General features: G+C 37.6%; 1 protein-coding gene across 1 annotated transcript in view; it reads right to left on the reverse strand.

The window, feature by feature from the left end:
* Positions 1-13411, reverse strand: part of LOC308662870 (uncharacterized protein) — a gene marked incomplete at both ends in the record, with an annotated part of 50061 nt that overhangs the window by 13238 nt on the left and 23412 nt on the right. The window contains 17 exons of the mRNA XM_081319013.1: positions 1188-1305; positions 1398-1485; positions 2355-2416; positions 3894-4197; positions 4505-4675; positions 5671-5820; positions 5903-6021; positions 6508-6646; positions 7232-7335; positions 7437-7535; positions 7613-7676; positions 7816-7908; positions 8004-8121; positions 8865-8892; positions 10976-11132; positions 11834-11977; positions 12060-12265. Coding sequence (XP_081175139.1) covers positions 1188-1305; positions 1398-1485; positions 2355-2416; positions 3894-4197; positions 4505-4675; positions 5671-5820; positions 5903-6021; positions 6508-6646; positions 7232-7335; positions 7437-7535; positions 7613-7676; positions 7816-7908; positions 8004-8121; positions 8865-8892; positions 10976-11132; positions 11834-11977; positions 12060-12265 — 2164 coding nt within the window. The remainder of the gene's footprint in view (positions 1-1187; positions 1306-1397; positions 1486-2354; positions 2417-3893; positions 4198-4504; positions 4676-5670; positions 5821-5902; positions 6022-6507; positions 6647-7231; positions 7336-7436; positions 7536-7612; positions 7677-7815; positions 7909-8003; positions 8122-8864; positions 8893-10975; positions 11133-11833; positions 11978-12059; positions 12266-13411) is intronic.

Here is a 13411-nt window from a genome sequence, read left to right on the forward strand (position 1 = left end):
ACACTTTTTCATTAATTGCCAATTTCACACACAGGTGACATTGTTGATAACCTAACAACTCTGAATAATGGTATCTATTACTAGGAAAGTTTAGATCATACTCAAAAATTCTACTGAGCATCCTGCTTTCAGTTCTGATGATAGCAGAACTGTTCACTGTTTCTTCCTGGGTTTTCAGTTTAGAGGACTGGAAGTTTGTGTTTAGTAAAGAGAAAGTGTCCACCTGTCTAATAATAGTCTTTCCAATCAGCATGAGAACAAATTCTCAGACCTACCAGCTATGACTACTTCCTTAAAGCAAAGAGATTGGCCAATATGATTGACTTTTCTAGAGATTTATCAGTGTCAACTTTTAAAAAATTTTTTTAATTCCATTTATATCCCGCCCTTCTCCGAAGACTCAGGGCGGCTTACAAGCTTACCAGTAGCCTTCATTCTATGTATATGCCTGCTTATTAGGGCTTTCACACACACCCCAAGTGGCATTATTACAAAGTCAGCTTAATTGCCCCCAACAATCTGGGTCCTCATTTTACCTACCTCGGAAGGATGGAAGGCTGAGTCAACCTTGAGCCTGGTGGGATGCGAACCTGCACTAATTGCAGGCAGCTGGTGTTACTTAAGGAGGCATTAGCCCACTGCTCCACCAAGGCTTGTCATCATGCTTCTAAATACTTTTGTTAGCACAAAATAACACATACTGTAGATAGATACGTTGAATTATTCAAGTCTGTACAAGTAAACATCTGAAACTCCTGAACCAAATGTGTAATTCTTCATCATATCCCCAATTCTAGTCTATATAATGATGAGTCAAGAATGAAAGTAAAAAGATTTTGTTATTTTGTCCCTTAAATTCTTAATATAAATTATATGATTTTATTTAATAAATAATATGCAGTACTCCTGACAACTATATGGACCTGTCCCTGATGCTTTCTTGGCAACATTTTCTCAAATAGTTTGTCATTGCCTTTTTAGGAATAAGAATTATTGGCCCAAATTCACCCAACTGGCTTCCATGCCCAAGGTAGGATCAGAAAACCTAGGTCTCTCTGCTCCTCCCTAGACTGTATGGCACTAATTACATTCAACAATTCAAGTCCCTAAAATGTAAAATGCTCTAAAATGGAGACATTAAAAACAGCTAGAAACCAAACAAGTCAGTAGCTGGAAATCAGTCTGACCTCTGTTTGAAATCAGCATAAACAATCCTGCTGGGAAAGCCTTTCCTGCAAATTCGGATACCTTCAAGTACACCATTACATCTCAGTTGGTGCAATACAAGGTCATGTTCCATGGAACCTTAGAAAAACCATGGAAAAAAGATGTTACTATGCATACGAAAGGTAGATTACATTTTTCTTTTTAAAATCAAACACAGTTCTATATCTTACCGGGAGTTTTAGTTTCATTGGGGATGAGGCAGCGCACAAAATGTGGATGAGTGCTCCTCAGATTGGTCATCAGCTTGTTTAAGTTTTCCTGTAGGATTTGAAGGCAAAATTTACTTTTTTTTTAAAAAAAAAGCAACTTTATATGTTAAGAAAAAAAAATAAAGAGCAAACTCCACATTTTGCCATAGCTATCCAGAAAAAAAAATACATATTCTCACAAACCACCTTTGTCATAATTTAACACTTTTGCCCTATTCTGTGTCATATGACATTCGTATTGTAGTATATTGATTGACTTTTTTTAAGACAATGCATGTTCTTTACCTTTTGAGAGTGTGAGTGATATTTTAATTAAATGCTCTTATGATTAAGAACTGTTTAATAACTCAGGGCTTAAAAGAAAAAGAGCTGAGCTGTGCACTGGGTTCAGTCTCTGTAATCTTTACTGTGATGTATTCTCTTAAGGACCATTGCTGGGACTTCTATTGCTCTAGAATACTATGGCCTAATATTCAGCTGTTCTTATTTTCCTTTTCCTCCTCTGAGGGGGCTAAATATATTTATTGGTCTATCAGTTTATGGATATTGAAAGCTGCTTTATGCGAAGTTAATCTATGTGCAAAAGTCAACTGGCAATAGCTTTGCAGTTGGACTCTTGTCCTATGTTCAACTTTGGTAGACTCTTCCATCTTCTCTCTTGGAAAACCACTGTCAATCAAGAATCAGACAATGGCTCTCTTATCTTCAATTCTGCAAATGCCAAAATGTGTGTGTGTGTGTGTGTGTGTGTGTGTGTGTGTGTGTGTGGCAGTAAAGCATGTATTCTATCACAGAGGTACATCTTTCCTTTTATTCTATACCCCCCACCCCATATATCCTCAGTTTATACAGAGAGGCACATCGTTCCTGCATGAGTGTCCTACAAGGAATAAAGGACAAGACATCTGAGTTCCATACCCTGAAAAGGGCAGACACAGTCTGGAAGGAGGAGCCCTTCTTCTTGGCAGCCTTTTTGCCCTCTGGGGGGAAAAAAAGAAAGAAAAGGTGGGGGGACCACAATTAGACAGTTATCTGGGGCTTAGTAATTTATCCTACAGCACAAGTAACTAACAATAGGTATATCACATTGTTCTATTACAGTTTGTTGAACAAGATATACAAGGGCAATTCGGAAATAAACCTCCATTGGGTTATCAATGACAGACACTGGCAGATACAGAACTTTTATTATACACATTAGAAAACTACAACATTACTTTACTTTTTGACATAATCGCCATTCAAACTGAGGCACTTGTCATAACGTCTTACAAGGTTTGAAATTCCTTAGTAGTAGTCACTCAGTGTCAAATCTGGGCTGGAGGGGTGTGTGATCAAAAACATCCCAACGGAACTGCTTCAAAAGTTCTTGGGTGCATCTAATGGTGTGCAGGTGAGCCTTATCATGAACCAACACCACACCGGAAGTGGTGCCATAGAAAATCCCACCAAATGTGAAGTTGCCAAAGGAGTACTGCTAGTGAAGTTCATAGAGCATGGTTCAACCATCAATTCAGACGTTTACTGTGAAATGTTATGAAAACTCAGACGAGCCATCCATAACAAGCGTTGGGGCATGCTGACTTCCAGTGTGGTGTTGGTTCATGATAATGCTTGCCTGCACACCGCAACATGCACCCAAGAAGTTTTGAAGCAGTTCCGTTGGGATGTTTTTGATCAACCCCCCCCCCCCCTTAGCCCAGATTTGGCACTGAGCGACTACTACTAAGGAATTTCAAACCTTGTAAGATATTATGACAAGTGCCTCAATCTGAATGGCGATTAGGTTGAAAAGTAATGTAATGTTGTAGCTTTCTAATGTATAATAAAAGTTCTGTATCTGCAAGTGTTTTTTGGTCAGTGTGGGTCACTTGGTTAGTTTTGGTCTGTCATCCTAATCAATCTCATAGGGTTGTCATGAGGATAAAGCTCTCAGAGAAAAGGTGAAACATAAGTACTTTAGCTAATGTTAATGTTAGAGTTATTTATAGAACATGGGGCAAGGATGTGACAAGGGTCTTTAGGAGAAGCTAAAAAAAACTATAAAACAATACATATATATGTAATGTTACTTGTTAAGCAAGTATTAGGAAATATCTGTTTTAAACATGTTAAGGAAGTCTGCACCTTTTGGGGCTGATGGGCACATTTGAAATATCGAGAATGTGGTCATTTGCAAAATGGCTGTTGAGGGTTTGACCATTCACAAAATGGTTGCCATTTTCAACATCATCATTTACAAAACAGCAATTTATTTTAATGGTGTCTTCTGGACATCAAGTGCAAGTTATTTGATTTTTCCATTTTTAGGTTTACGGATATGAGCTCCTATGCTGAAGGTTCCCTAACCTGTAAATATATATATATATCATCTGGGGATAGCACTGAACTATTCCTTACATGGGCAGTTCTTTCAACTCTGATGTTTATGAATCTGTTTCAAATGTTAAGAATTACCTTCCACTGGACGGTCAGCAAACAGTAAGGCCAAGGTCTTCATGGAAGACTTCTGATACAGACCCACCACGGTTTCATTCAGGGGGTCCTTGTTCTTGTCTAGCCAGCCGCTAATGTTGTAATCAACAGTGCCAGCATAGTGCACCAGTGCGAAGTGAGCTTCAGCTTTGCCTTTGGCAGGCTTGGGTTTCTGGAAATTGTTGCTCTTGCCAAGGTGCTGGTCATAGAGCTTGTTCTTGAAAGATGTGTCTGATGCCTTGGGGAACATGCACTCTTCTTCCAGGATGGAGAAAATGCCCATGGGCTGTAAAACAATGAGTGAAAGAGAGTTGGCCAATACATGGACTAAGTTATTATATACTACTTCAAATAATGTCATAGTTAGTAATTTTCACCAAAAACCATGACTTTCTTGTGATAGTCTATGAAGCAATATCATTAACAGCACAACAAGCATTTAAAATATCTTAAGTAGGGAAACATTGTTACTGCACCATAAAAGATATAGCCAAACTGTAGCTATAACCAGGGGTACAGCTCGCTTATGCCAAGGCAGTTAAGAGTCATTAGTTGAAGTTACTGCAAAATGAAATATAACTTTTGATCAAAACCTTCTCAATGAGCTCTATGCAGGCAGCCAGGTCCATCCCAAAGTCAATGAACTCCCATTCAATTCCTTCTTTCTTGTACTCTTCTTGCTCCAGGACAAACATGTGATGGTTGAAAAACTGTTGCAGTTTCTCATTGGTGAAGTTGATGCAGAGCTGCTCCAAGCTATTGTACTTGGGAGAGAAAAAAATGGAGAATTTGTTTCAAAATCACACAATGTATTATCCATTTTGGATAATGTTGATGTCCAAATATTTAATTATAAAATATTTTTCATCTGTTTGTCTAGATAATACCAGTATAAAAAAATCTGAGTTATAAAAAAATTCTAAGATTCTGCATTAAACCCATCACCCATAAATCCTGAAGGATAATTGTAGATACTATAAACAGAATGATACTAAATTTTAACTAAATAAAATTGCTATAGGTTTATTTTATCTTTTGCATATAGAACTGCTAATTAAATTACTTTTTTTCTTGGTCATGTACATTGCAGAGCTTCCCCAAACTGGCTAACTGTTCAGTTCTGAATATAGGTGTGTATATTATATGTGTATGCATATTGACACATTCATTTCAGAAGTCTGCTGCAATGTTCTTTCAGTTGAAAATTGCAAATAAAAAAATCTAGCCCATGTTATGACATTTAATAATAATAATAATAATAATAATAATAATAATAATAATAATAATAATAATAATAATAATAATAATAATAATAATAATAATAATAATAATAATAATAGAGTTGGAAGGGACCTTGGAGGTCTTCTAGTCCAACCCCCTTTTCAGGCAGGAAACCCTAAACTATTTCAGGCAAATCGTTGTCCAATCTCTTCTTTAAAACTTCCAGAGTTGGAACATTCACAATTTCTGGAGGCAAGTTGTTCCACTGATAAATTGTTCTGAGTATCAGGAAATTTCCCCTTAGTCCTAGGTTACTTCTCTCCTTGATTAGTTTCCATCCATTGCTTCTTGTCCTGCCTTCAGGTGCTTTGGATAATAGCTTGACTCCCTCTTCTCTGTGGCAGCCCCTGAGATATTGGAACACTGATATCATGTCACCCCTAGCCCTTCTCAGAACAAACATAGTAGAACAAAACTGAAATAGGAAAACTGGATAACAAAAAAACATCTGCTTGGTCCCAAGGTTTCATTTCCTTACATCAAAGATCTCAAAGCCAGCAATGTCCAGCACACCAATGAAATGTTGCCTGGATTGTTTAGTATCCAATTGTTGGTTGATGCGGACAACCATCCACAAGAACATCTTCTCAAAGACAGCTTTAGCCAGAGCACCAACATTATTGTAGACCTAGAAGAACAGACAAATTGGTGACCTATAAAAGAATGTAATTTAATATTGAAGCTTTCCCTTTAATTTTAGAAATAGTTACCTGCTGGACAGTTTGGCCTTTGGTGACATATTCATTGCCAACCTTGACCCGGGGATAGCACAGAGCTTTCAGAAGATCTGCTGAGTTGAGGTTCGTGAGGTAGGCAGCCTTGTCAGCAACTGAGCACAGTCAAGAAAGGAAGATATGATTAGTGTGCATTAGAAACACTGTAATTTCCAACTCTTCTGGAAAACCAAAACAGATTCTAATTTTGACAAATATGCCATCCAGAATTTTTTTTAACCAACTTCTAATTACCATTTTAACAATTGAATTGTTTTTGGGAGTGGGGGGGGGGAATCCTAAAGCAGATGTGTACAGTTTTTTAGTCAGCTTTGTATGGAGTGGAGATGACCACACTGCTGAAGTTTGCAGGAGGCATATATAGCAAATGGCAAAATAGCCATTTAAAATACATTTACATTTTCCTATGTGTTGCTTTTAAAACTAAACTTTTAAAAAGCACTGTGTCTTTGTCTTGTAAGGAAAATACTTATAATAAAATGTAATATCCCAGCAGTTCTGTAAATGATATGTTGTATTGCATGCTCCATATCATATTCTGGGTCTTAGCATAACACGTTTGTCATTCCATAGTCAAATACCTTCAGTGCCGTCTGGCTCAGCCTGTTCCTCTCTCTGCTTCTGCTTGAATTTCATATTCCCATAGTGCATAACAGCTCCGGTCAGCTTGTAAATGGCTGTTTTTTCCTCAGCGGTGAAGCCCAGGATGTCTATGGCTTCCTATTCAATCAATAGAAAGGATTTGGTGTCAATGGCACTCTGGCAAAGGAAATCTATAGTCAGTATGCTGCCTGATGTGCTGGATGCTGCCTGATATGCTCAACCCTATTTGGAGTTGGAAAACTGAATACATTCTAGTAATTAGTGGCCTGTGGTTTTTTTTAACTGTTCTTGAAATACTGCATCAAGATATAAGATCCTTCTGGAAAAGGAGATAGCAAATCCTGTATGTTCCTATGATTTCTAACATGCCCACAGGGCCTCATCAAGAATGTTTTTGAGCAGCGCTAAACTATGATGTATCATTATAAAAAGAGAACAATCTGAAAGGGGGGATATTAAAACATTTTTGTAGCATTGCAGTGGCTGCAATATATTTTGTTTAAAAGAAAGATGGAAGAAGGGAATTTCCTTCCCCTATTGCTATTCCCTGAAGCACTCTGACTGAAACACCAAAGTTTCTTTCTACTGGGACATTTAAAAATATTTTCTCCCCTAACATAATTTGGCCAAAAAAATGGTATACCAAAAATGGATATGTAATCAAGTTAATATTTCATGCTGTCAATTTTGCAAATGACTTACATCAGTTGCCATCAACTCTTCTTGATCATCAATGCTGGCAACAGTGATCTCACCCTGGCTGACAAAATGAAAGTCATATGGGTTGGTAGTAATCAGAAGCATCTCTGCATAAAAAGAAGCACGAACATGATTTCATTTTCAACCTTCAGCACACTTTTAATGTTTAATAGTTGAAATAGTCCTCCAAATGAATAGTTCCCTTTACCGATCAGTTCTGGCCTCTTGTTGGACATGATCTGATAAAAGATATGGTAGCTCCTTTCAGCCTTGAGCTGGAAGGTAACTCTGGACTTCTCCAGCAGATCTGATGAAGCAATGAAGTTGAATTAGTTAAGGAAAAAAGGAAACGGTCAAATAAACACACAAAGAAAAACCCCTTACATGTCTCAATGTCTGCAGAAGCCAGTTTGCCAGTGGCACCAAAATGGATTCTGATGAATTTGCCCTTTAAAGAAGAGAAGGCATAATATTAAAAATTTTGGGAGACATAATTTTCATCTGCTTTAGAGATTAACTTGCAAACAGAGGCGGCATTCAGTTCTTCACAAATGAAAGTACTTGGCCCTATTTTGCACAGGACTTACAAAGCGTGAAGAGTTGTCATTCCTCACAGTCTTGGCATTTCCAAAAGCCTCCAGCAAGGGATTGGCACTGATGATTTGATCTTCAAGGGTGCCCTTCAGTGAAAATATCATGATTAATTTCAATTTGTTTCACCACGGAAAATATCTAGATATGTACTTTTCATTTTTTACAAAAACACCACACACACCTTTATTTTGCCTTGTTGGACTGGTTCTTCCTTTTTCTTGTCACTAGAAACTGCAATGGTTGCAAAGTACTGGATGACACGTTTCGTGTTCACAGTTTTTCCAGCACCAGATTCTCCACTGTAATTCAAAGAAGACTTCCATTAATGTGTTAGCAATCATTTCATCGTGATTCCAACTCCAGGTAACTAAGAAAATAGGGATAGGGGATAACCTTATCTGCCCTCAACCCGGGAAAATCAGAAAAGCATTGTAAGCCTGAATGAACTATAGGAAATTGCAGCTTTCATTCCAATATCTGCCTACCAATAAAATTTATATTAACTCTGGCTCCTCAAGGTATAGTAAAAATTCAAAGTTTGCCTGCCAAGGAGATGAGTTGATTCTCCTCTGTAACTCTCTCATCTGCCCCAGTTTTGATGGATTTTTTTTCCAAATCTAATTGCATTATAAAGTATGGAGGCTGATTGGATGAATTTCAATTTCAAATCTTATGGTAGAATGTAGATGAGGATTCAGTCCTTCATTTGTGCATGTATATATGTGTAAAAGATTGTATGACATTTCATGCAAACTTATGTTGTTTTACCCACTCCTGGTTCTAGCTAAAATAATTTCCCTATCCTTGTTGTAAATACTTCTCTGTTATACCAATTTACCTACAATCATCTCCACTGCAGTTTAGTGAAGAATCCTAGGAACTGCCAATTGTTGTTGAGGGATCATTATTGTTACAGCATTCAAACTGACCAGTGATACACAGGAGTCCTGCAGTTTCTTTTGGAACAGAGAGCTAATTGTCCTAATTTTATTTCAGAGAAGTCAACAGATCAAAAGTGGACCAGTTTAGAAGGCTTACTTACGTGATCAAAATGGATTGATTCTCGCGATCTGAAAAGATTTTTTAAAAAGTTACTTGTAATTTTTTAAAATTATGTGATATGTTAGGAAAAAAACCCTACATCATTCTAAATATAAATGAACAGAAGAACATCCACTATATCATGGGTGTCAAACTCACCGTGTCACGTGATATGTCACGACGTGTCGTGACTTTTTTTGCATTGCTGGAGCTGGGGTGGGTGCGGCCTCCGTATGATACAACCAGCCCATAAGCCGGCAGCTTGACACCCCTGCACTACATTATTCCTTACAGAAAAAAATAGTTTGGTACTCATTGTTTTTGGTACTGATCATGACTCCCAGCCCATGGTCCTGCAGTTTGACACCCCTGCTCTATGTGCATACACACACACATACACACAAATATGTATATGTGTGTGTGTGTGTGTGTGTCACAAATCCTAAATAAGTAGTTTTCATCTTTTTTTTAATCCCATTTATATCCCGCCCTTCTCCGAAGACTCAGGGTGGCTTACAATCTAAGAAGCACAAATCAATGTGCTTAGCAATAGCCTTCTATGTATATGCCTGCTTATTAGGGCTTTCGCCCCCCCCCAGTGGCATTTTTTACAAAGTCAGCTTATTGCCCCCAACAATCTGGGTCCTCATTTTACCTACCTTGGAAGGATGGAAGGCTGAGTCAACCTTGAGCCTGGTGGGACTCGAACCTGCACTAATTGCAGGCAGCTGGTGTTACTTAAGGAAGCATTAGCCCACTGCTCCACCAAGGCTCTATTTGTCTATCTATTTGTTTATCTATTTGTCTTTCACCAATAACCATTTTTATTTGCAGAACAATGTAATTCTTTTAAGACACCTTGACCAATAGAACTAATTCAGTATTTCACTGTCATTTAAAGGACAAAAACTCTATGGAGGTCTTTCTTTCTTTCTTTCTTTCTTTCTTTCTTTCTTTCTTTCTTTCTTTCTTTCTTTCTTTCTTTCTTTCTTTCTTTCTTTCTTTCTTTCTTTCTTCTTTTTCCTACTTAAAAGATTTGGAAACAACTATGCAAAGGGACTCTGAACTCAGTCTCTTTTACTCCATCATCAGGTTAATTGATTTGGTGTGGTAAGAGAAGTCAACAGAAGAAACATCATCTTTGAAAAAAGGGCAGATCAGGCTGTGACCATGGGGGGGAAAAATCCTCAAAACTTGCTTCAGTGAATCTGTATGGGCAAGCCGTTGGGCAACAGCTCAAGAACTTGGTGATTTCTCCATTCCCTTTCCAAGATTCAGAGCAGACCTATTCTTATAATCACATTCTAATTACATTCAATCACTGCTCTTGAGGGGAATTTTTAAAAATCCCAGATGTATGATGCATTTGCCATTCAATGCATGTTTTGCATTTATTGCTTCTTGTATAAAGATGTACAGATGCATTGTGTAATGTTTTCAATATCATTTAGATGTCTTATAAATATCATTCTGTTTCTTTGAATATGGCAATATTATATTTTATTGCCTATAGATAGTCCTCAACTTACGACAAGTTGCTTAGCAACCTTTCAAGGTCACCATACAGTCCTCCAAAGGTACTTACAATCCAGTTCCAAACTTCCAACAGCTGCCCCCCCATGGTCACCTGACTGCATTTCAGGAGCAGTCAGGTGACTGCCTCATTTTATGGCCCTTTGCAGCACCCCACAGTCATGTGACCACAATTTACAATATTTTTTACTGAAAACAGCATTTATTTCCAATTTTCAGCAAAAATGCTCTGTAACAAACAGTGGATTTGCTTTACAAACATGATACCCCTTTAATGATGAAGATGTTTGTTTAATGACTCTGTATTTGCTTAATGACTGTTGCAAAAGGTCTGGTCACATATGACCCACTTTATGACCATCATGACCTACAACCATAATAGGCCTTATAGTTGATTGCTGTTATTTGCTATTTGATTTTTGTCTGTAGTATTTATTTTATCATCTATTTGTGGAACATTTCATCACTGATCATAGTAATTATCTATTCTTAAGGTTGCCAAGTTCCTGAAAGGAATCCCAGAAGCCATGTTCTTCCTGTTTTCCCCATTTTTTCCCCCAGAAACATTCATCTACTCACCAGTTAACATGAACTGATAGGCATTGTCAGAGATGGAGAAGATGTGGGGAGGAGCCTCTTGACGCTTTTTCCCCCTGTAAGCTGACACCACTTCTGGGTTGTACACTGGTAACCACTTGTAGGGATTAACAGTGACGCAGAAGAGACCTGAGTAGGTCTGCAAAAAGTACAACACAAATATCACAATTTATTTTCTTGTTATATTCTTTAAACCCAAAGGAAATTAATCACATATGAAATAGTTATATAGAAAGGGAAAAGGGTGGAAAGGGGAATTAAGTAAAGAAATAATAAAAATGATAGATATTTACTGTGTAGCATGAAAGGGGTAGTAACATATGTTCAATACTTTCTAAAGGTTTCCTTTTAAAAAGAATCTCCACAGCATATATATCAATCCATAGAAGTGCAGAGGTCATGCATAGAGGCCTCCCACATTATTTATGTGCATAATATAGCCCACCTTTTATCTATATGAATGTTAATTTTGCACAGAAATATGTGGTCACCAAACTGATTTGTAGATTATTTTCACAATGCAAATTTGTAGTCTGAGTGGCCCTTCAACAGGCTTTTTGTTGGCCAATGCTATCAAAACTGGACACTATTTTATGAACTTTGCTTTGATCAGTTTATTCTTCTCTTAATACATGATGGTTATTCTAAATGTGTTCAGTTCTAGACACCATGTAAAAACATGAAGTAATCAGTTGACTCTATTATCATTAAAATCTCTGTTGTGTATTTGTTCAGATTTTGCAGCATCCTTTCTGGTCTTGAGAGATTACCCATGCATTATTTGAGTCCACAGTATTGCACTGGCAGAAAGCGGCAAACAGAAACCATGGCTGTACTCACGTAGATCATCCAGGCTGCATAACGCTCTTTGAGGTTATACAGGACAGCAGGTTCATTGAGGTGGGTCATCATGGCCATGTCCTCAATTTTGTCAAATTTGGGCGGGTTCATAGGAAAGATTTGGTCATCCTTAACAGTCACATTCTAGAAAAGAAAAGAAGCCAGTAAGTTGACATCGTCTAATCAAGGCTAACTTCTGACAATAAGTTTCTTGTCCTATACTCACTTCTCCTTTTTCAGTCTTGACTATGACTTTCCCTCCTTCTTTGCTTTGTACAGTGCCTTTCACATAGGCTTCCTTAGGCTCCACCACATAAACGGAGGTCTTGGCATCAAAGGGCTTATTCTGGGATTCAATTCTCTCCTTTTCTGACTTCCGGAGAAAACAGGCAGCTGGCCCAAAAACTGCCATTTCAGCGTCTGATGACATGGCTGCAGTTTACAGGGCACACCGCAGCAGAGAAAACTACACGGAGGAAGAAAGATGGCCTATCAGGTTATAGGTACAATGAAAACTTTTCTGAAAGGCTAAATTTATATATATATATATATATATATATATATATATATATATCTTTGGTCATTCGGTTTTTTCCCCGTGTAGAGTTGAAGGTGTAGGGCCTTCAACTCTACGCGGGGAAAAACCCGAATGACCAAAGATCCACATACAAACACCCGCGAAAACCTCAGAAAACACACACACATATATATATATATAAATATTTGCAAACTTCCACCTTGTGGACTTAGCAACTAGTTATGGCTACAAGACCCTTCTAGACTGCCTTCCTTTGATGGAAACAACATCCCCTGCAAGAAAACCTGTGTTTTGTAGAAGAAGAAACATTGACCCAAGAAGTAGAAGACATGCCATTTCAGCTCAGTGAGGAACTTGTAGACGTTAATAAATCAGCATGTGGTCTGAGTCCTTCCACTGTCATCATTATTATCTTCAACTTTTTACTCATGATGTCCAAAAGAAGAAATTAAAAAATATAAACTATGGATGAATAGACAAATGGACAGGTGTAGGACCTCAGACTAGATATAGCCTGAGGGAAGGGGGAGGGCGGAGGGAGGGGGAGAGGGAGGGCAGAGAAGAAAGAGAATGGAAGGAGTGAGAGCTGAACATCTACCCTCTGAAAGAAAAATAATTCAACATACAGCAGAACAGCATCCTATCTCTATATTGTAATCTGTAATCAATTACTTTGGTTAAGTATAGGAAACAAAGCAGGACTCTGCTGAGAACTCAGCACATATTTTACAAAAAAAAAATAAAGATAAAAGAGTGAAGTGGAAAAGGAGTGGAGTATATAAGTGGATGAAAAAATGTGATTTATGTATGCAGAACAACTAAAAAAAATTATCATACATGTAAAATATGCAATTACTTTTTTATAATGTATATTATAATTATTACTTATCCCAACAGGGGAATGGGTATTCTGATGAAGGAACTGTGATTTATTTTTATTTTTATCAGCAACAGAAACTGTCTATATCTCCTGCCTACAGGATGTCTTTCTTTTGAAGTAGGCATATATGCCATTATATTTTTATTCTACTGTTTTGAAA

The sequence above is a fragment of the Vipera berus genome, assembly GCF_964194415.1.
Source record: "Vipera berus genome assembly, chromosome: 2".
Lineage (NCBI taxonomy): Eukaryota > Metazoa > Chordata > Lepidosauria > Squamata > Viperidae > Vipera > Vipera berus.